Source organism: Canis aureus, chromosome 6 (assembly GCF_053574225.1).
Source record: "Canis aureus isolate CA01 chromosome 6, VMU_Caureus_v.1.0, whole genome shotgun sequence".
NCBI classification, from domain to species: Eukaryota; Metazoa; Chordata; class Mammalia; order Carnivora; family Canidae; genus Canis; species Canis aureus.
The window spans coordinates 71,169,476-71,192,416 of NC_135616.1; the positions used below are offsets into that span (position 1 = coordinate 71,169,476).

At 44.3% G+C, this 22,941-nt stretch overlaps 1 protein-coding gene and 1 long non-coding RNA gene across 8 annotated transcripts; one reads left to right on the plus strand and one right to left on the minus strand.

The window, feature by feature from the left end:
- Positions 1–10,353: 10,353 nt before the first annotated feature.
- Positions 10,354–13,740, minus strand: LOC144316363 (uncharacterized). 7 transcript variants are annotated; one of them, XR_013382294.1, is made up of 4 exons: positions 13,721–13,740; positions 12,056–12,245; positions 11,521–11,693; positions 10,354–10,780 (listed from the first exon to the last, which is right to left on the minus strand). It is a non-coding gene; the product is annotated as an uncharacterized LOC144316363 (long non-coding RNA). The 7 variants fall into 7 exon arrangements; XR_013382295.1 differs by lacking the exon at positions 13,721–13,740 and adding an exon at positions 13,531–13,709; XR_013382293.1 differs by lacking the exon at positions 13,721–13,740 and adding an exon at positions 13,527–13,709.
- Positions 13,741–14,726: 986 nt separating this feature from the next.
- On the plus strand, positions 14,727–21,847 carry SLC30A1 (solute carrier family 30 member 1). Its single transcript, XM_077902196.1, has 2 exons — positions 14,727–15,384; positions 16,988–21,847. Exons 1-2 carry the CDS (start codon positions 14,769–14,771, stop codon positions 17,887–17,889), a joined length of 1,518 nt encoding a protein of 505 aa, XP_077758322.1. The 5' UTR covers positions 14,727–14,768; the 3' UTR covers positions 17,890–21,847.
- Positions 21,848–22,941: the final 1,094 nt, after the last annotated feature.

The following is a 22,941-nucleotide window of genomic DNA, read 5'->3' on the forward strand; positions in this document are numbered from 1 at the left end:
TAATGACTGTCTGGGGGCAAAGGCTTCAGAATGCCTCCAACTGCTTGGTCCCCACAGTTCCTCCTTAAGTCTCACCAAACTCTCTCTTGCTGTTACTCTTTCTACCTTCCCAACCAGTGTTTAATGGAGAGAGCAGTGCTTCTTGCCTGCGAGGCCTCACTTGGCCGATTGAAGAGTCGGCTCTGGGGAAGTCTTGAAAGACCCACTTGGAGAGGCTCTGTGGGAAACTCCAGCAGGCAGAGGCAGACTGTTCTGTATTTTTGGCTCTTTTGTGCTCTGCCTGAATGGGCAGAGAGCTGTAATCCCCTGATCCATCCTCTCCAGGGATTATTTTCCCTGGAGAAGAGAAGGCTGAGAGACAAATCTTTGGGAATACAAGTGCAGAAGATGTTGAGGGAAAGTATCCATGACCATTGGCAACTGCAGGGGGCAGGCTTTCTGGTTGGGTTGATGGGGAGGGATGTCTCTATTTCCTCCTGGGGCTATTATTGAAGTAAAATCTGATCCAGGAGGATGCTGGGGAGTCTCCTTCCCAGGGGGACTAACAGATGGGAGAAGGCTTCGCTGCAGGGATGATTTCCCTGTGTTTCCCAATGGGAGAAGAAAGATGGAGAAACTTTCCTTGGACTCTTTCCAACTTTGCGGTGGTTCTTCCCCTGGTCTGGAAAAGCACTAGTTCTAAGCATTTGGAAAGACCCGTGTGTAAGAGGAAACTAATAAGCAAACGGCGGCTCAATGAGACTCCCTTTGAATTTGGCTCTCGCCCTGCATTAAACCAGCAGGGACAAGCCGAAAATGAGACGGTTCTTATGTGGCTCCCCAGGCAAAATTTTGAAAGCTAACAATTGACATTTTCTTCTTGATATTTTCCCACCCTACTGCCTCCTTCAATTAGTGCAGTGGGAGGAGAAGCAGAGCTCCCAGATTAATTCCATGTATCGAGTTTTATTTTATTAAGTCTCTTTTGGGGGTAAACTATCCACTAGCATTTGCACTGATTGTTCTCGAATGACTACCTGACATGAAATGCTTCAACTGGGAGAAGAATTTCTCGTAAGACAGTTTTTCCTAAAGGGTAAAATGAGATATTTAAAACTATGCAGAAGAGCTTTAGAGGAAAAAAAAGAAAAAAGAAAAGAAAGAAAGAAATTCAGCAAATACACAGCCTGTTCTTTACATCGTCACCTTTCAGAACTCTTCTCACACATATCTCTTCCAGTCCACCAACGAACATGTCCATCAGATAGGAAGCACTGACTGAACCCAGCTTTAGGCCAGGCAGTGTAGGGTATACCCCCAAAATATAAGGTTTAGTGTCTGTCCTTCACAAGTGTCCAGGTTAGTCGGACCACAAGACTAACTCAGACTCACGCAAAGCAATCCACATTTAAGTGCTAAGGGGTGGTAGTGCTTAAGTGGATAAAAGTAGTCAGGAAGCTTTTATTAAAGTGCATAGCCTGAGCTGGCTTTCAAGAAATGGCAGATTTGGGAGAAGCAGAGTAAGAAATAAGCAAACAAAAAGAAATAAACGAGGTGGCAGGAGGGAATAAAAAGCAAATTATGAGAATTTAAACCAATTTTAAAGCTTTTTTTTTTTTTTTTTTAAGAGAGAGAAAGAGAGCAGGGGTGGGGCAGAGGGAGAGGGAGGAGGGAAAGGGAGAGAGAGAATCTTAAGCAGGCCCCATGACCCATGCCGAGATCTCACTCCCTGAGAGGAGTGAGCCCATGTGCTGTAATCAAGAGTCATGCTTAACCAACTGAGCCACCCAGGTGCCCCTAATTTTAAAACTTTTAATTATAGATCACTTGAATCATATAAAAAGGTGCAGAAGCCCTATGTACCCATTACTCTGCCTCAAACTTTATCAATTCATGGTCAATGTTGCTTTACCTATCTCCTCATCCACTTTTTCCCCACATCCTGGATTATTTTGAAGCAAATCCCAGACATCATATCATTCCATCTGTAAATATTTCAGTATTTTACTAGCATTTTGATGTAAGTGAGGATCAAATTATACAGGTCAGAACGTGTTTCCAAAAACAGCACAAAACTGAAAATCTTGGCACAATAAAAAGATCCCCCAAGCGTCAGCCAATGACACGTGTATTCCCATTTCTATTTTGTTCCACAACATCACCACACATCAGAAGTACCCCTAAATTCTTTTGGAGGAGGTTGAAATAAAGTATAGATGTCCAGAAATACGTGCTTTTTTGCTGTAATGCTTGGACCTTAATGGAATGTCGGAAGCATATGGACAAGCATTTGTCCCTGTATGTCTGCTGCAACTTAAGTATATTTCTTTATTCTATTTTCAACATAGATCAGGGTGGTATTTCGGGAAGACATGCCTTTCTTAAACCAGAGTCCAACAAAAGTGGCCAGTGGAATCTGAGGATGGTGGGACAGGCTGAGCAGGAAGGTGACCGCACGGCGGGGGAGGGGGGAGAGCAGGGCGCGGTGGGGGGCACCGACTCTCAAGGCTCCCACTGGATGTGAAACTGAGTGGGAGGCAAAGAATGAAAGTGGAGCATGGTAATCTTGGAACAAGGATGAGTCATGCTGAAAATGAGATGCTTTCCCACTGATGCTTTGAATAATAGCCCTTGACTGGGAAAAGAAACCAAATGAACACTGTGCTTGATGGTGGTAGAGATAGCGAATGGCATTCAGAGCACTTAGTTGAAGATCAAGCAGCCCTCCTAGCTCTTCCACTCTTCTGAGTGACCTGCAGCCAGCAAACCCTTCAGGGTCTCAGACTCCTCATCATCAACAAAAGGAAAGCGGGGCTAAATTATCTCTGGATTTCTGGGGACCCACAATACTCAACAATTCAGTTCCTTGACATGCATTTTAAACGGCTAGATAGATAGGAATTTGCAGTAGCTTTTGGATAGTGTCTTTTAGCAGTGGGAAGCAGCAGTAGCAACTGATACAATCCAGACCCTGCACAAGCTGTCATAGGGGGAAATTTAATAATGGCACTAGCCCACTTGTATAGAGTTGTAAGCCACTTACATACATTATCGTACTTAATTCTCACAACAGCCCTGTGAAGTAGGTTCTAATATTATCACGCTACCGTGAGGATACTGAGGCATAGAGTAAGTAACCTACCCAAGAAGCATTGCCAGTAAATAGGAAATCCAGAATTGGCTCCACATCTATGTCAATTCCAAACCCTTTACTACTGTACTACATACTCTCCTACTATGCTAAGGTGCATAGAATAACTATTAAAATCTTGTGTTTTATCTTCCAATAAAAATCCAGAAACCTTAATTAAATATTTATCTGACACAGGAGCCAGCCTGAAGAGGGTTCCCACTGACTGAGTCTAGGACAAATTCAGCACCAAAATTAAGTACAATGATGAATTATAAACCACTGAAAAGTAGGATTCATGAGTTGCCTTACTGATGATAGATAGATAGATAGATAGATAGATGATAGATAGATAGATGGCACAGAAGTAAAATATTGAGGATTAACTGGTAAAGGTGAAGAGATTGCTGGAGCTGGAAAATGATCCATTTGGCAATCATCAGCATAAAGACGGGATTAGGTAGGAACCATCAATGTATGCTAAATCTAAGGGAGAAATGTTAATAAACAAGACATTTGCATGGTCTTAAAGCATCTCCCCAAAGACTGCTTATTAGTTCAAGGGAGGAAAAAAAATAATTATACAGTAGAGAAAATTGAACAACACCTTGATGCGTGAGAAAAATTTACATTACCAGTAAAGGGTAGATGGACATTATGTGCCTCCAGCTATGATACTCTGAGAAGGACAAAATGTTAATTTTGCAACATTCCAGCCAAGAATGTACAAACAAAACATCAGAGAAATGTAATATGAAAATATCTTTTTAAAAAAAGGTGAGGGAAACTATTCTTAAGAAATGTAAACATCATAAGAAAAAAAAGGCTGTGAAAATGTTCCAAACTAAAGGAAGCTAACGTGGAGAAGACAACCAAATGTAAGCGTGACCCTAGACTTGATACTGCAGATAAGGTGGCAGGGGCGGGGGGGGCGGGCGGAATGTGGACAATACTGTAAAAGACATTGGGGTGCCTGGGTGGTACAGTTGGTTAAGTGACTGACTCTTGGTTTTGGCTCAGGTCGTGATCTCAGAGTCGTGAGATTGGGCCCCAATTTGGGCCCAGCGCTTAGTGCTGAATCCGCTTGGGAGTCTCTCTTCCCTTCCCTCTCTATCCTTCCCCCTTTGTGCATGGTCTTTTTATCTTCTCTTTTTCTCTCTCAAGTAAATAAATAAATCTTTTTAAGAAAGACATTATTAGACCAACTGACAGCATTGGAATATGGATAGTACTAATGTAAATTTATGAAGTCGGTAAACGTACTGTGGTTATGTTGAGAATATTCCTATTTTTAGGCAATGTATATAATATTTAGAGATGAAAGATCCTGATGTATCTAGCTTACCATCACATGGTTTAAGAGAGAAAAGAGAGCGAGGGCAAATGCTAAAGCAAATGTGATAAAATGTTAACAGGTGAATCTAGGTAAAAGGTATATGGGGGTCCCTTGAAACTTTTTCTAAATTTGAAAATATATACAAATAAGAAGACTTTTTTTTTTTAAGTCTATCTGATATCACATTAGCAAGTGGTATTCTTAAACTGTGTAGGGGGGAAAAAAAGGAATGACCTGCATTGAGTCATGAGAATAATTGTCATTAGATGCGAGAAGATTAAGGCTGAGCCGATTCCCTGCAGTTGAGGGGTTCACCAATCAAAACAAGGAATTCTGACAAAAGGAGAAAACGGCTAGCATTGACAAGGATATGATAAATGCTAGGGCTTGGGGAAACTCTAGAACGAGTAACAGGTTAGTGGACAGCTTTTGACATTGGGATTATTACTATGGCCACAGATTTGAATTACTTACTAGGCCCTAAGGATACAGAGAGAGAAAAGAAATAATCTCTGTTCTCAAGAGACTTTGGGAAGAGAGAGACACACAAAGGTACATCACAGGACAGCAGGTAACAAGTATCAAATGATTGTTCATGTCACTGTATGCTAGCGTTTATGGAATAGGACAATCAGGAAAAGCCACTGTGGGTATATAACACCTAGTAAGTAGTAGGGGTCGGCCCACTTTCCTTCCTTCCTCCCTTCCTTCCTTCCTTCCTCCTTCCCTTCTTCTTTTGCTCTCTCCCTCTTTTTCTCTTTCTTTTTCTTTATAAAGATTTTATTTATTTATTCATGAGAGACACAGAGAGAGAAGCAGAGACACAGGCAGAGAGAGAAGCAGGCTCCATGCAGGGAGCCCAATGTGGGACTTGATCCCAGGACTCCAGGATCATGCCCTGAGCCAAAGGCAGAGCTCAATTGCTGAGCCACCCAAGCATCCCTCTTTCTCTCTTTTAATATATATTTTGTTCAATACATACCTATTCTGTTTTCTAATTGCAAGGTACTATGCTAGACACTTAAAGAGAACAGTGAGATAAAAAATGATGCTGAGAGGAAAAAGAAAAGGTACATTTAGGGATTAATTGGTGACAGTAATGGCCAGGATATAATGGGCCCCATATATGTTTCCTGTGGCTGCCATAACAAATTACCACAAACATAGTGGCTTAACATGACAGAAATTTATTCTCTCACACTTATGAAGGCAGAAGTCTGAAATCAAGGTGTTGGCAAAACCGTGCTCTAGAGGAGATTTCTTGTCTTGCCTCTTCCAGCATCTGGTGGCTATTGGCATTCCTTAGCAATCTGTCTCCACCCTCACATGACCTTCTGTTTTGTCTAGTCACCCCATGTGTCTCTTATTAGTATACTTGTCATTGGATTCAGGGCCGGATTCAGATAATCCAGGATGATCTTTTCATCTCAAGATCCTTAATTACACCTTCAAAGGATCCCTTTTCCAAATAAGGTAACATTCGCAGTTGCCAGGAATTAGGACACAGGCACATCTTCTGGAGGGCCACCATCCACCCCATTACAGGCCCTTTCCGTGTGCCAGGCATTGTCCTAGGCATCTTATAATTTATTAACTCACCTAATTCACAATAACCCAATAAGATAAGTTATTATTTTGGTCCACATTGAGGAAATGGAAGCATGGAGCCATTAACTAACTTGGAAGCATTAAGATAATTTGGCTTGAGTGATGGGCTTACGTTGAGGAGGAGTGAGAGATAAGTTTGGATAAACAAGTTAAGGTCATGTGCAGAGTGCCTTAAATACCGGATAAAATGTTGTACCCTATTCTGTGGGCAATGGGCAGCCACTGAGTGTTTTCAGCAAGAGCATCATGTGAGCATTGATGTATGGGAATATTGATCAGAAATCATTGTGTTAAGTAGCTTGGAGGAGGGCAGGAGTGGGAAGCCTATTAGGAGAGCTCACATAATTGCTTTGAGAGAGATGTAGGCCTAGAGTTCAGAGCTTGCTACAGAAACAGAGAGGATTACTTAATAGCTCATCTTTCTTTTCATCCCAACATGTGGAGCCAGACTCCCTTTTCCATTAGACATAGCTCTGCCATCCTCCTAGGTGCCATTCCAGGAGGCAACTGAGGGAAAAGACAATCTCCATTTGCCCCAGTTTAGCAGACACAGGTTTTTCCATTAAAGGATTGCTCTCAAACTGGAAGGCACCAGAGCAGCGCCTAGAAACGCAATCCCCGTAATTTTGATTGTGGTCACTTTTAAGACAACGGCACTTTGGGGACTGAAGGATATCTCTCTTGAGGTTAAGAGATGGCCAACTCTGACCTTATGATGGAAGAAGCCTTGAAGCCAACTTAAAGCATAAATAAAGTCAATAACAAGGACTCATGGGAATGGTCATCAACGTAGCTACCGTGAAGCTAGATCTTTGTTCTCTTCCTCCGGATTCAGCAGACCGGGTAGTCTTACATCTCCTCCACTCTTGTTGGTGACTATTGCTGCTCCTGTACAATCTGAATATTAAAGACTCCCTTACTCATTTTGAGTCTTTTAGTCTCCTTCTGATATTTGATCTGTGACGCCTGAAGAAACAGCATTCCCTGTTGGATCATAGATGGTTTGAGTGCAAGGGACCCCCAGTTATACTCTGACTCCTCAGCCCCACCTATTATTCAGCCACCAATGTTGGTCAGAATATTGAAATGTTTCCAAAAGCTGTAGAGTCATTATTTTTTTCTGCCACAGTGAAAGCAAATCCTGAAATGCCTATTTACACCCAGAATTTGGTTAACTTTAATTAAGGAGTGCTTTCCTACGAGGATAAAACATTCGATTCATTAAAAAGTTTTCAATATGGAAGCAATAGCATCCATCACAAAATAACATGCAACTACAACTATGGGAGGTGAATAGAAAATTAACGAGTAAAATTAAAACATTTTTCAGTTTGAGGAGACTATCTCAACTCCATGTAATATTCTTCCAGGGTTAAAACATTTTTTTTTCTAATACCTTTGTCTTCAAAAGTGTGGTCTGGGGGCCATCAACATCGGACTTCTGAAGGGGGCTTGTTGGAAATGCCACATCTCACTCTCTGCTATAGCTCTTCTTGAGTCTGTTGAATCAAAAACTGCATTTTTACCAAAGCACCTCAGGAGAGGGTCAGTTTTTCACTGTTAATCCTTTGGAAGACATCTAAGTTGTTACAGAAATTGAAAGAAAGGAGTGGACAGACACAGAGGGATTAACTAAGTCATTCTACAGAATGATGTGTGAACAGGACCCAATTTTGGAACACACCCCTAGGGCATCAGATTTTGCAGTGACCTGTTAAGGAGATGTCACTCACAAGTAGGCCACCTCCCCTTGGTCCTTATAGTAATTACAAATTAATCAGAAAATTATAGAACCGAAACTTTTAGAAGTGAGACAAATGCTAGAACCTGTAATAGTGAGTGCATGTTAGGCTTTGAGCCTCAGACTAGGTGTGTCCCCCCACAATTTGGGTATGAACTTAAAAATAAACATGTTCTTGGTGCGATTAGAGCCTCACAAGCCATGGGACCTTGAGCACATTTCTTCCTATCTTGGAATCTCAGTCCATAATCTGTAGGATCCACTCGGCAAACTTCAGAGTCATCATTGTATCTTAAGGAAGGAATGTAGAAGGTGCTTTGAAAACTGTGAGTACTTAGAATGTTATCATAGGGCAGATTTCAAGCCTGAGTCCCAGTTTCACCCAATTAATTGTATCTTGGGTGAGATAATATCGTAGTAAAAGTCTGCTTGAAGCAAAGAAGGTGAGCTAATTAATAAGACAACGTCATGGTGTTCCCTACACTGTCCAGAAGGAAAGGGTGCTCTGATTCTCATGTTCAAGTGTAGGTAGGGAACCATGGGTGTTCAATGTTTGGGTTCTGTTGACTGAATGCATGAATTACCAAGCTTGAGTAAAGTGACTAACATTCATTCATTCAACAAATACTTACTGAGCCAGGATGTCTAGGGATATAATGGTGAGCAAAAGCACTCACTGCCCTTGCCCACATGGAGCTCACAACTAACCAAATACTGACGCAAATAAATGTTAATTGCACTGTTGTTCTGTGCCGCGAAAGATCAGGCCAAGGAGCCAGGAGAACTTGCACTAGAGATATCTGACCTGGTCAGAGGTGTTAGAGAAGACCTCCCTGAGGAAACAGCCCTTGAGCAAGAGCTAAAGCGGGGAAAGGGGGACAGAAGAGTGTCCCAGGCAGAGGGAACAGTGCGTCCAGAAGACTTTTCACAGGAGGGAGCATGGTGGTTGGAAAGGCCAGTCCTGTTAGGTGATGGCTTAAGGCTGGGGAGGGCAGCCAGGGCCAGACCATACTCAGTCCCACGCACTTGAGTTTGGTTCTTCCCAGAACACTGGGAGGCCTCTGAAGGATTGGAGGCTGGGGTGACGGTGGTGGATGTGTATCTTGCAATGACCAGATCTGGGTCTTGAAAAGGTAACTGGTGGCAAAGGAGATTATAACTCAGGAGCAGGAGGGCAGAGTGTATGCAAAGACAGGCAGGAGACTTTCACAGCCTAGGAGAGAGAATAGAAATGCTCCCTCCACAGAAGATCCTACTGCTGGTCTAGTTCTCTCCTCCCTGGGTGGCCTTGCTTCTGAATGGCCCTGTCCACCAACAGGAAGGCAGGCTGTGTGCAATGGGCTCTCCCTTCTACACAGAGAAAGTGAACAGACCAGGGGTCCAGCCAGCACATTAGTCCGATTTGAATCCATGTGAATCAGTCCCTTGCAGGTGAAATGATAAAAATGCTGTTTCTGAAACTTCAAGTTGAAAATGCAGCCCTGGATCCATAGTGACCCCAAGCACAGGTAACCTGAAAGGGCCCTCCTTACTCATTTCCTAACTCCAGGCCAGAGCCCATCTCTTTGATCCACTCACTGAAAAGGTATAGAAACTAAGGCCTCGGGAGGTTTAATAACTTCTCCAAAGTCCCATAGTACCTCTTTATTTTTTAAGATTTTATTTGAGAGAGAGAGAGAGAGAGAGGAGGGGGAGGGGCAGAGGGAGAGGCAGAGAATCTCCAGCAGACTCCATGATGAGCACAGAGCCTGACTTGAGGCTTAATCTCAGGACTCTGAGATCATGACCTGAGCTAAAACCAAGAGTCAGACACTTAACTGGACTGAGCCACCCAGACGCCCCCCAAATCACATAGTAACTTTTAAGGACCAGTTCACTGGCCTTTCTAAAATTCATTAGGGGTGTGATACCTTCAAGATGCTCTTCTGGTCAGCAGCATCTCTATAGGCAAGTAACGGAGAGAGTCATAGAAACATGTTTTTAAATCAAGCATTTTTTTTTTAAACTTCTGTTCTTTGTACTTGATTCCAGTCTCTAGCCCCTAGAGTAGAAGGGCTAAAGAGAGAATGGGCATTCCATCTAAATCTTAAAACGGACTACCTGAGCCTTCAACAGCTTCTGGTCTAACCTGACACTGCACCCAAAAAATTCACAAATGTCTTTAATGAGCCTTCCTGTATAGGTGTCAATGGCCTTTACTTCTAGATTTAATTTCCAGGCATGACTGGAGAACTATCATCCGGTTTTTAGTCTCCAAGAAAACTGAGCTGTCCTCTGCTATTCACTCTCCCCTGCCATTCCTGACTTAACCACGTACAAAAAGCTCAGCGATTGTCCTGGGCCTCTCAATCTACATTCTACTCTACACTCTTGCTGTCTCCCTTTTGCTTCCTCATAGGGTTTCCTGCTCTGACCCTTTCTTTCATATGGTTTCCCTTATACCCCTGAGCCCTTTTGTGATGTTTCTGGGCTTTATTACTGCATTGTTACTTGTTTATTCTTTTTTCAACTGCCTGGTCCCTCGGGGAGCAGCTAGAAATTCAAACCTTGGCTCTCGTGTTGTTGCTAGAAATTTTACTGTATATTTGTAATAATTATTCAAGTATGTTCCCAAAAACAAACAAAAAAAACCCAAACAGGTCCATCTCCCCCATCATTTTTGCCTGAAGATTGAACATGAAGAGTGCTTTACTGTCAACTAAAGTCCAATGCAATCTGGTTTTCACACGGTTTTCTTCTTCTTTCCACGGTGTAGTCGTGAGTTTTGATAAGAGATTCAGAGGTGTGTCTGTGTGTGGCAGTTCCTTGTGAGGGTCCTTAGAAATCTGCATTTTGGACGGGTCCCTGGGCAGCTCCAGGTCCGAGGAGCTTGGCCTTGAGAGCAGGGTGGGGTCTTTAGAGGCCTTTGAGATTGCAGTTTGTGTTACACATTTGATTTTTCACTCAAATTGGCAGTCTCTCTCCAAAAGGAGCATTATTCTCTCATCTGTAAAGTATGCTGAGTTTAGTCAGTTTGAATACTAAGCAAAATATCTATCAGAACTCTCAAGATCTAGGAAGAAAAAAAGCCAGGCCATTTTACTCAACTAGGGGCCACAACCTCCAGGGTTGTTGGTGAGTAATAACCTGGTTTTCTTCCCCATTAACCCACTCCTGGCTGTGTTAACACCAGGAGGGCTGGCTACCAGCTGACAAAGGACACGTGAGTCAGAGCTACCAAGGTATTTTGACTACCCAGTGCTAGGGGGAAGAAAAGTCTACTCAACTGAAAGTTTTTGCTGTTAGGTAAATGGTTTTACTCTTTGTGGAGTGCAGGATTACAACTTTTCACAACCTGGAAAATGTAGCTCTCTGCCCCTCTCCTCCCTCTTTACATGTGAGAATAAAACACATTGTGAAATGGCTTATAAGAGAAATCAGAGTCTGCACAAAATAGGTTCTCATAAGTGACTATTGGGTTGAATTGAACCTAAGAGCCTGTTTGTTTTTTGGTTTGTTTTTGAGAGAGAGAGAGAGAGAGAGAGAGAGAGCAGACAAGCACCTGCCAGCCAGTGCAAGAGGTGGGGGGGGGGGGCCAGGGGAGGCAAGGGGAGAGGAGGAGCAGAGGGAGAGGGAGAGAGAATCCTATGTATAGGTTCCACGCCCAGCCCTCAGAACAGGAGCGGGGCTCCATCTCCTGACCCTGAGATTGTGATGTGAGCCGAAATGCAGCATGGGATGGCTTACCTGACGGAGCCACCCAGGTGTCCCCGAGCCTGTTTCTATATAGATCTAGACATCTTCCAATTCAGTCTGCTTCGTTATTGGCGAGATTACTATCCTGTTTCCTGAGCAGCGCTGCCTTCTACATCTCCTTATTGGTTCTTCTTTGGGCATTAAATTCTCACATTTGGAGAAATCTGTTGCTTAAATAAAGGGACACAGCAGCTCCTGATAAGCAGCAAAATAGTCTTCCAACTGCCTCTCAGCCATTTCCCTGGAATATCTTGACCCATAAGTGGCACCCCATTTCTAGATTGGAGGGGCTAGTTGGAAGGAAGTTTGAAGCTGTGTTTACTCAATATGATCAGTTAAATGTCAATTGTCCACACCAAAGGGGGTACGGACAGTTGAACTATTATGAACCCCCAAGTCCCATCTCCCCACTCCTTAGCACTGTCACCATCCAGACTTCATCTCAAATTTAGCACACTAAAAATGGGCTAGTTTCCCCTTAAAGTCAGCTCCTCCCTCCACCACCCCACCTCACCAACTTCCTCACCTGTATAAAGCAGTATTTTCTTTAGCAGGTTAAAACATTTGAACTCTTTTGGTTAAATTCTCCTCCTTCGTTTTCACCCTCCCAATTCACCATCGACTCCTATCAATTCCTCCTTTTATACTGTCTGGAAAACTTTTCTCCCTTCTTTTCTGTTGCTGGAGAACAGAAATAGAAGATGAGGGATCCAGCTCTGTAGTTTGGATGGAGAAATGAGAAACATACCACATACAAATGGGGAAAAAGAAAACAGAAATAGAAATATTTTTTAAAATGCAAAATAACATGGCTCCAAACTAGCCTTATATATAGATCCTGAGGCACAGGCTAGCACTGCTTTTGTTTTGTAGCAATCCAGAACAGTGGGGGTTCTTCCTTCTGCTGGGGGGCGGGGGTTGTGGAAGGCCTTTAGGGGTCCAGCTTAGGTGACTCTGATTGCAGCCACCCCTCCACTTGAGGAACAGGAAATCTTCACTTCCCAGGTGAACTCATCACTCAGCGCACAGCGCATACGGATGCACTCTAAACTAGAGCTGGCACAATTTATTGAGTATTTCAGTGTAACTCCAACATTTTATATGTTGATAGTTTACCTCCACCTGGACAGAAGCGCCTGCTTTTGTATTCTTAACTGCCCCTCCCTTCCCCATAGCAACCAACACAGGGTTCAGCTCTCTGTAGTCTATAAATAAAACGTTTGTTCAATCACAGAGCCTTCGAATTTTAGAGTCAGAAAGGATCTTAAAGAGTTCCTCTTGCCCAATCCTTTCCTATATGAAGAAACAGGTCTAAGCGAGATTGGGTGACGCTCCTCCAAGTCCCACAGCTGGCACCGGAGCCCGGGTTGCTCCCGCTTGACGTCGGTGCCCTACACTGTCCTTAGATAATATCTGGCTTTCCACAAGGTCTCCTAGGGATGCTGGTGATAGGGGTGGTCTGCTCGGTTGAAACATTTTCAGAGACACAGCTCCTGCCGTTTGCAGGACCGCTCGGAAGGTCGAGGTGCTCAGCGCGGCCGCGTCACCCCGGGTCTCGGGGCAGGAAGGGCGCGTGGACCCCCGGGGACACCCCCCCCCGGCTCCCCCCCCCCCATCCCGGGCTGCCGTCGGTCACACAGCGCCGCAGAGTCTCTGGTCTCTTCCACGGACGGCGGCGGGTGGAGGCCGCGCGAGGGCGGCTCTCGGGCCCGGGGGGGGGGGGGGTCTCGGCGGAGGGGGCATTCGGGAGCCAGCCCTTAGGGACGGGGACCAAAGTCTACCTGGAAGGGGGGGCCCTTCGTAGACAAAGCAGCGGTCTCTCCTCCCAGGTGGGGCAGCAGGACCCCCCCCCATCACCTTTGCCTGTAACGGTTTTGTAAGTTTTTTTTTTTTTTTTAATTTTAAAATCTCGGCTGGGGTCTTGGGAGGGGCTTACTGCTGAACTTTATCACCCACCCCGAGCGGGGAGTCCTGTTGTCCTAGGGCTGTGCAATTACCCACAGGGAGCAATTTTAAGAATGTGCAGCCTCTGTGCCTGCTCCTGCCAGAGGGAGTCGGGTCTTGTGGTCTTCCATCAGTGGGATCTTGTGACTCTTTTTATGACCTGCTGACTTTTAGGTTAAGGGTCAGCCGAAATACCAAGATGGCTTGACTTCGGTCAACTCGCCTCCCGAGCCGTCCCTTCACCCACCACGTGGACTCGGCGCGGAGGATCAAAGTCTGCCGGCCGCCCGGCCCCCGTGGGCGCGCGGGGCGCCGCGAGGACCCGCAGGGCGCCGGCAGCCGCCCCGCCGCGCCCCGGGGGACCGCGCCCGCCCCGCCCCGCCCCGCCCCCTCCTGCTGCACGCGGCCCGCGCCCCCGACCCTCCCCCACGACGCCCGCCGCTGCACCCGGCCGCGGCCCCCGGCCCACGCCCGGCTCCCGGAGAGGAAGGCCCCGCCCCCATCTGTTGGCGCCTCGGCCCCGCCCCCTCCCGCCCCCCCGAGCCCCCACCCAATGGCGAGCGCGGGAGGGCGGGGAGCGGAGGCTGTCGTGAGGGGGTCCCGGCCAATGGGGAGGCGTGCCGGGCCTGGTGGGCGGGGCGCCGGGGCCTTGTCACGCTCGGGTCCGTGTGAAAACGGGGGTTCCGAGTGCAAAGCAAAGTTTTTTTGTAAACCGTCTGCAAAGGCGGGGGGGCGAAGAAGGCGCCGGAGACCGGGCCGAGTGCAGCTGCCGGGGCCGCCGCCTTTTTAGCTCTTCAGGCGTCAGCTCCGCGGTCCGAGTCCCAGCGGAGGAGACCAGCGGCGGGAAGACCTGCGCCGAGAGCCCTGCAGATGCTCGCAGCCTTGGCAGCGCGGAGCTGCCCGTCGCCCGCCCCCGCCGCCCGCCCGCCGCCGCTGCCGCTCCGGCTCTTCGCCCCCCGGCCCCCGGAGCAGCCCCGGCTCCCCGCCGCCGCCTCGGCCCCCGCCGCCGCCGCCGCCGCCGCCGCCCCGCTGTGGTGTGGGGGCTGCTGGGGCTGAGCCGGGCCTCGGCGCCGGCCCCGAGCACGGCCGCCTGAGCAGCTGCGCGCCGCCCGCCGGGGACGCCCTCGGGCGCGGGGGCGCGGCGGCCTGACCCCGGGGCTCGCCCCCGCCCGGCCGCGCAGCCCGGCTGCCCCGCGGCGCCCCGCACCCCCCGCCCCCCGGCGCCCCCCGCGCCGCGCCCCCGCCCGAGCCCGCGCCCGCGCCCGCGCCGCCAGGGCAGCCGCCGGCCCGCAGCCATGGGGTGCTGGGGTCGCAACCGGGGCCGGCTGGTGTGCATGCTGCTGCTGACCTTCATGTTCATGGTGCTCGAGGTGGTGGTGAGCCAGGTGACCTCGTCCCTGGCGATGCTCTCCGACTCCTTCCACATGCTGTCGGACGTGCTGGCGCTGGTGGTGGCGCTGGTGGCCGAGCGCTTCGCCCGGCGGACCCACGCCACCCAGAAGAACACGTTCGGCTGGATCCGGGCCGAGGTGATGGGGGCCCTGGTGAACGCCATCTTCCTGACCGGCCTCTGCTTCGCCATCCTGCTGGAGGCCATCGAGCGCTTCATCGAGCCGCACGAGATGCAGCAGCCGCTGGTGGTCCTCGGGGTCGGCGTGGCCGGGCTGCTGGTCAACGTGATGGGGCTGTGCCTCTTCCACCATCACAGCGGCTTCGGCAACGACGCGGGCCACGGCCACTCGCACGGGGGGCACGGCCACGGCCTCCCCAAGGGGGCCCGCGGCAAGGGCGGCCGCGCCGGGGCCGGCGACGACAGCGAGACCCCGGGCGAGCAGAGGCCCGACGCGGAGGAGACCAACACGCTGGTGTCCAACAGCAGCAACTCCAACGGGCTGAAACTGGAGCGGCCAGGTGAGCGGCCGGGGAGGGTGACCGCAGGTGGCCGGGCCGGGGGACGGCGGGACCCTCGGCCGGCCCGGGGCGGGAGGGCCGCACGCCCCCTGCTGCCCGCGCCGCCGCCGTCCGGGGCCGCCGTCCGGGGCCCGCGGGGCTCTCGGGGACCCAGGGCGGCGGGGGGCAGAGGGGGCGGGGGGGGGGACCGTCCACAGCCGCCCTCGGGAGCCGTCTTCCCGAGAGACTCTCCTGATCGGGGTTTCCACGGAATCCAAAGTGCTTCCTAATTCAGTTTCCTGCCCCCGACCCCCCACCCCCACCCCTTGGGAAACGGAGAGAATCCCCACCTCATCCTGAGTTGTTGGCCGTCACAAACCTTGCCCTGCCCGAGTAGTTCCTGTGCCCTTCAAACAAGTTTCTTCTTTTCAGAGCCCCCCTAGCCATGGACTTCCCTCACCCCAAAAGCCCGGTGAAAGGTGTCTTTTCGAACGGGCATCGTGTGTGTGTGTGTGTGTGTGTGTATTTCACTTACTTGTCTCCAGTCTGAGCCTAATCCTGCAGATCCTAGTTCAGGACCCTGTTTGGTCATGTTTTAACCTTTCACTCCGGACTTTGGAAAATCATACTATAAAATAAGCCTGACGGTGACTTCCCTTATTCCCTTTTTACTGGATGCTTCCCCCCCCCCCTCCTCTAAATATGATTACTCTTGAAAGCAATTTGGAAAATGCTGAAAGAAAAGAGATGGGGAAAAGGAATCGACCAAAGCCCAGCTCCCCAAGCTCTGATGATGTTAATAATTTGGTGTATTTCCATCCAGCCTTTTTCTGCTTATATTTTTTTTTGTTTAGTCGGATGATACTACTTGTTCTTTCTTCGAGGTGCAGGATATCACGTTAATGAAATTGAACTTGTACATTGAAAGGTTTACTAAACAGTTGAATTTCCCCTTACTCCCCCTCTGCGAGGTCTTATTCCAAAGAAAATGAGGCTGCTCTGGTGTGTAGACAGTAATTCCTTTAAAAGATGGGTACGTTTGGTTTAAGAACTGGTAGGGTAGATAGTGATCGTTGCAGCTTTTCCTGAAGTTTATGATTGTTGATGGGCTCATATTGCTGATTTGTCGTTTCTAAACACTCCACCAAGAGACTCTTTTCTTGGTTTCTGTTCATAATAAAAGTTAAGATTTAGCTACGACACCTTAATGACAAAGAGGGACCAGAGCTGTGTGTCAAATCAGGCATTTGTAGTAGACTTCTTCCTAGTTGCATTTAATTTGTGGGTGATAGCATTCGATTTTACGTTTTCTTTTGCATATGCCGAAAAGTAGAGCAGAATGTACACGGGACCCCACCCCCACAGAAAAGATGAACTTTTTTTGGAGGTGGGGGAAGTAGGGGGCTGGTTTGGAGAACGGGGAAGCACTATCTCCTTAAGGACTTGATTTTGCCCTGGCTTGTTCCCAACATGTCAGTTTATATAATAAACTGTCCTGGGCACGTTTTAAAAAAATTTTATTCCATGAAAAATGTTCACCTCTTTCACTAAAATGGACTTGAATGAAGAAGTTTGTATAAACACTGCTAATGTATTTGATACAGCGTTTTTCCTTTCTTTGTAGATCCAGAAAAGTCTAGAAATGATGCAGTGGAAGTACAAGTGAATGGGAATCTTATCAGAGAATCTGACCATGTGGAATTGGAAGATGACGATAAGGCTGCACAACTTAACATGCGTGGAGTTTTTCTGCATGTCTTTGGAGATGCTTTGGGTTCAGTGATTGTAGTAGTAAATGCCTTGGTCTTTTACTTTTCTTGGAGGGGTTGTCCTGAAGGGGAGTTTTGTGTGAATCCATGTATCCCTGACCCCTGCAAAGCATTTGTAGAAATAATTAATAGTACTCATGCAACAGTTCATGAGGCTGGTCCTTGCTGGGTGCTATATTTAGATCCAACTCTTTGCATTGTAATGGTTTGTATACTTCTTTACACAACTTATCCATTACTTAAGGAATCTGCTCTAATTCTTCTGCAAACTGTTCCTAAACAAATTGATATCAAAAATTTGATAAAAGAACTTCGAGATGTTGAAGGAGTTGAGGAAGTTCATGAATTACATGTCTGGCAACTTGCTGGAAGCAGAATCATTGCCACTGCTCACATAAAATGTGAAGACCCGACATCCTACATGCAGGTGGCCAAAATCATTAAAGACGTTTTTCATAATCACGGAATTCACGCTACTACCATTCAGCCTGAATTTGCTAGCGTAGGCTCTAAATCAAGTGTAGTCCCGTGTGAACTTGCCTGCAGAACTCAGTGTGCTTTGAAGCAGTGTTGTGGGACACGGCCACAAGCCCCTTCTGGAAAGGATGCAGAAAAGGCCCCAACAGTTAGCATTTCTTGTCTAGAACTTAGCGACAATCTAGAGAAGAAGCCCCGGAGGACTAAAGTTGAAAGCATCCCTGCTGTTGTGATAGAGATTAAAAAAATGCCAAACAAACAACCTGAATCATCTTTGTGAGTCTTGAGAAAGATGTGATATTTGACTTTTGCTTTAAACTGCAAGAGGAAAAAAAGACTCCATTGAAATTCTAAGTTTGCCAAGTAGTGTAATTGAAGTCCTTGTCTGGTCACACAGTTTAATTCTATTTTTGTAAGAACATAATGGGACTGCTTAACAGAGTTCTATATTACAACTTTGTGATTATTAGTGCAGAGTACAGCTATGCTGTAACAATTTTGGAAAGCCAGTTTTAACACTATGTTACATTTTTGTTTAAAGTAAGTATAAACCTTATATAACATAATGACATTTGATTTCCAGTTTTTTCCATGGTAAAAAAAAAAAAGTTAATTAGGGGGATAAATAAATTAAAATTGTTACTGGAATTTCTCTGCTTTTCTTTTCCCCCAGTGTTATACTTTGTTTTTTAGGATTATAATCACTAAACTTGAAAAATCATCAACAGGTTTGTTTCCTTTGACGTTTTAGGTAATATTTACTTGCCCTCTGAGATCATTACATAGCATAATGGCAACATGTTTTTAAGAATGACTCATGGATATTATTAGGAAAAAGTTTCCTTTTTTCTTCACATGGGTTATTTATAATTCTGAAGATCAGTTACCATCCTGGATTCTATATTGCTGAATATTATTCTAATAAACAGTTGAGATAATTAACAACTTGAACTACAGTTTACATATAATAGGGCATATGAAGAGTAAGAGCAGGGAAGAAGGTTTACCAAATTAAATATTTAGATTGTTAGAAGTTAATATTCAGACCACATTTTAAAATTATTGGGGAGAATTTTAACTCATGTTTTCTTTTACCAAAGTTAGTCTGAAATGTGGACATGTTCACCAGCATTACTTTCTCTGAAAGATTGGCATTAGGAACATTGAGCTGAAAGTTTACTTAAGAAATATATACAGTAAATACTTTTAAGGACATTAAAGCTAATCTAATAGGTTATATGTTAAATGCAAGCTTATTCGTGTAATCTTTCAAGTTGTAGGTGTTTAAAAACTTAGTCATTTCATGATGACCAATCATGAATGGATTCAAACAGCTTTTTTCGAGTACAACCAGCAGTTCTTGTGCTTTGCCCAGAGCCATTGACTTAGGAGAAAAAGGAAATCTAAAGGTTAATGCAATTTGGATATTAAAATCTTAAAAAACAGAGTCAAGGCCAAATTAATCATTAAGATTCTGTAGGTCATCCTGTCTTGACGTTGCTCAGATCTTGCAATAGTGGCTTATTTTGTAAGATGCCACAGTATCTACACAGGAAATTGTTCTTGGCTATTTCATTGTTGCTATGGGTTTCAAATCCATACGCAAATATTATTTAAGGATATTTAAGTTATATTTTTCTTGACAGAGAGGGGGTTATGCTTTGTGAAGAAACTAGATTTTTGTCCTCATAAGGATGAATATTAATATCAGTTATCATGTATAGCTCTATTTTTCTAGAAATAAGGTATCCTGACTACTTCAGTAACTTTTATAGCTGACTACTTTTGGGATGGCTATCTTTTGGGATTTGAAATAATTCATTGTTTAATGGGTCTTAAGATGAAAGCGTTGGCATTGGACAGTTAACTTTTTAAAGGGATCTTTTGTGGTAGATGGTGTGTTTTTTTTCTAGTCTAAGCCTATTGCTGGCAATGGGCCTATTTAAGAGCAGTCGATTTTTCCAATGAGAATGAGGTAATTTTAGGAACACAGTTTGTAAGTTCACATTTGCTATAATAGGCCAAAACCATAACCTGCCAATTTGCAATACATCTTGATCTTTTAATACTCTTATCTGATAATTGTATAATTCAATTCCTAAACTGGAAGTTACTTTGAATTTTGCAAAAAAAAACTTTTTAAACGTGAAATTCGGGAATTTCATTATATGGGCAAACAAGAGAGAAGACTTCAGACTGTACTGTATCACATACATTCCTGATTCAACACTTAAAACTGCAAACCATTTTATTAAGATCTTAAAACAGTTTATGTTATAAAAACATTTTGGTAATGGCACAATAGGATAACTGGTAAAATACATTCAGTAGGGTTTTCTTTACAAATGCTCTATTGGGTCTTTCTTAAAGGTTGCATAATGTATAAGACATCATCAGCTAAATGAGGATTTTTTTTTTTTTTTTAATGGTGTATAAGCATGGGACAAGGGCTTTTTTCTTTCTTTTTTTTTTCCAAAAGTGCTTTGAAGGTAACAGCCTTTAGATTTCAGTTATTTCACTTTTCATAATTTTTAAATCGCTTATACATAACAAAGTGGTACCATAGAATTCTTTTTTCAAAGGACTTTGTCATAATAGCAAAATCCGTGGGCACTGACTCACCTTTTGAGTTTTAGCAGAGAATTATTTATTTCTTTACAATGCACTTTCTAACCCATTTTTAGCATTATCTTTTAAAAAAAAATGCTTTTATATTTAAATATTGTGGGATTTAAGTGTCTTTTCCAAACTAGTTTAGTCCTTCCTGGAAGAAAATGAGGGAAATACCCTGAATTCTTAGGAGACTTAAACCCAATATTTAAATATGCTGTTTTATAGCAATGCATCAATTTTAGGAGGTGCATCTCTCCTGCTGGCTCTTTTATATTTGAGCAAGATCAGTGTATTTAGAATATGTGTTTAGAAACTTGTCTGTTGTCTCAGTTTAGTGAAAAGGAGGTGCTGCATGTGCCTGAATTAAAACCAACTCCAATTTTTCCAAGCCAAATGCCGCCTTAGTGATGAGAGATTTCCTTCTCCATTGTCACTTTTCAGCGTCTATGATTGTTTAATAAGGATTGTTTGAAGGGCATCTGCATTGTAAAAATATAGACTAGAACCTAAAAAAAAAAAAAAGTCAAAAAAGGGCAAAAACTGGTGTGTTTTAGCATTTTAGAAAACAATGTTTGTATAACTAAGGTGTGTAATTTGAATAGGAAAAATTTCCATCAAGAGCACCTTGGGAAATCTCAGTAGGTAGGAGACTATGTTAACATGTTTGTATCTTGTTAACATGTTCAGTTAATTTTGAATTTTGAAAGTTTTGAGGGACAGGGCCTATGGAACCTAATGTGAAGTATTTAGTAGGCTAACTGGTGTTAGATTGAAGATTTTTTACTGTTTATAAGCAGATATCATTTGAATGATATAAATGTCATTTACCTGCTGTCTTAAGATGTTCACACATATACAAATACGGAGAATAATTCTACAATATAGAAATATTTATTTTAATAGAGTTTCAGTTAAGGCATAAAACAGTGTTAAAACTCTTGGAAAGGTGGAGGGTTTTTTTTGTTTTTTAAATGGAGAATTGTCAAATACAGTGTTTGGCCATCTGAAATGGGAATTGTAATAGCACTATTTTGATGTAGCTCTACCGATATTATGTGGCGATGCTATTTTGTTTTACTAACAAGCTCTGGAATATTTAGCAGTCATTTTCACTGGCACAAGAGCCTTTTGTATGTCATTCAGTTTAAACTTTTAAACCAAAAATTTTGTGGTCCAGTGTCTTTGGCAAAAAGATGCTGAAGGGAATGTAACATACAATTATTATGTGGCTATATATAAAAAGACACAAATTGCCATGTTATGGTCCTGCCTTGAAACAGCACAATGAAGTGTATCAATGTATTCTGTGATTCTTTAATGAAACTTCCATGTTGTGTTGTTTTGTGTCGACCATAGCCTGTCCTTTTGGGCCAGATGTGGCACAGTTAAATGCAATTATCATCTCATTAAATGCAGATGCAGATAAAATGTCCTTTAGTGCTGCAACATTTTACCTAACTTTTTGTATGTTTTATGACTGTGCATTGTTTTCCAAAGCTGTTCCTACCTCACCATGAGGCTTTATGGATTGTTATGTATTATAAATGTTCTTTATGAGACAGACTACTGTGTTTCTTCTCATTTATTAAAAGTTAAGTAGAAAAATAAACTAATTTTAATATCTACTTCACTGTTTTGTGCATGTGCCCTCCCCTCCTATACTAGGTTGGGTTATATAGACCTAACGTGTTTAAAGAGGTATCACAGCTTAAGTGTTGCTAGATATCCAGAATGACCAGGTTATAGGATAGTATTGTAGAACGAAAAAAAAGCAGGCAAAAATTGCAGTAGAAACTGAAAGGGTAACAGCAAAGGCTCACTAACATGAAATATTCAATGTCTGACATTTTTTTGGTTATAAATATTATGTAATTACAGGTTAACCTGCTTCTTGTACTTGCTATTTGTAAGCAGCGTTAATAACAAGGATTATTAAATATTTGACAGTCATATAACCATCTGGAACTTCTAACCCAAGAGTACATTAGTTGATTGTTTATATGAGTTCAGAACTATGACTGACATAATCTCTCATGAAGAATTTCTTTAAAGAACTTGTGCCTCTAGGAGATAAGCAGATAAAAATTGCATAAGAAAAAATCAATTGGCAATAAATGGCAATAGATAATAGAATTGGTAAATACAGTAATATTCCAAAGAAGGGATGAAGATCTTTGGAAAGGATTCATGTAGGTTAGTGTTGAAAGGAGGGATGGGGGCTGAGAGGCAAGGGGACATAGAATAGAGGGTTCAGAATGAAGAGAGGTAGCGTGTTAAAGAAGATTGGATGAAGTGCCATGTCAAACCAGTTTGAATTTGGTTTTATAGGAATGGAGGAAGCCCTTCAGTATTTGGATAAATGAGAAAGTGGAAAAGGATACAGGATAGATTTGGAATGGCAAGTAGACAAAGTGAGACAGGAAGATAAATCCATTTACTAGGTAGTCAATGCTAAGAGCATGAACTGGTTCCCAAATATACAGGCCCACATCTACATCTACTACGTTTCAGTTGATCCTTTTGTACACTTGAACATTTCTGAGATCAGGATGCATGGATACAATCAGTAGTATCTTAAAATATTGGCCAACCTATGTTCTTATCTGAACGTGTCTTACCATTCAGAATTCAGAAGAATTCTCAGGCAATATGGTCTTTCAAGAAGTATTTGCCAACATTCCCTAGAACATAATTTCATGTGCTATGCATCACACATCTG

Bases quoted from the DNA above. Each gene is read 5' to 3' on its own strand.
- SLC30A1 (XM_077902196.1), top strand. From the start codon at position 14,769: ATGGGGTGCTGGGGTCGCAACCGGGGCCGGCTGGTGTGCATGCTGCTG. The intron at 15,385-16,987 runs GTGAGCGGCCGG...CTTTCTTTGTAG, and splicing joins GCTGAAACTGGAGCGGCCAG to ATCCAGAAAAGTCTAGAAAT.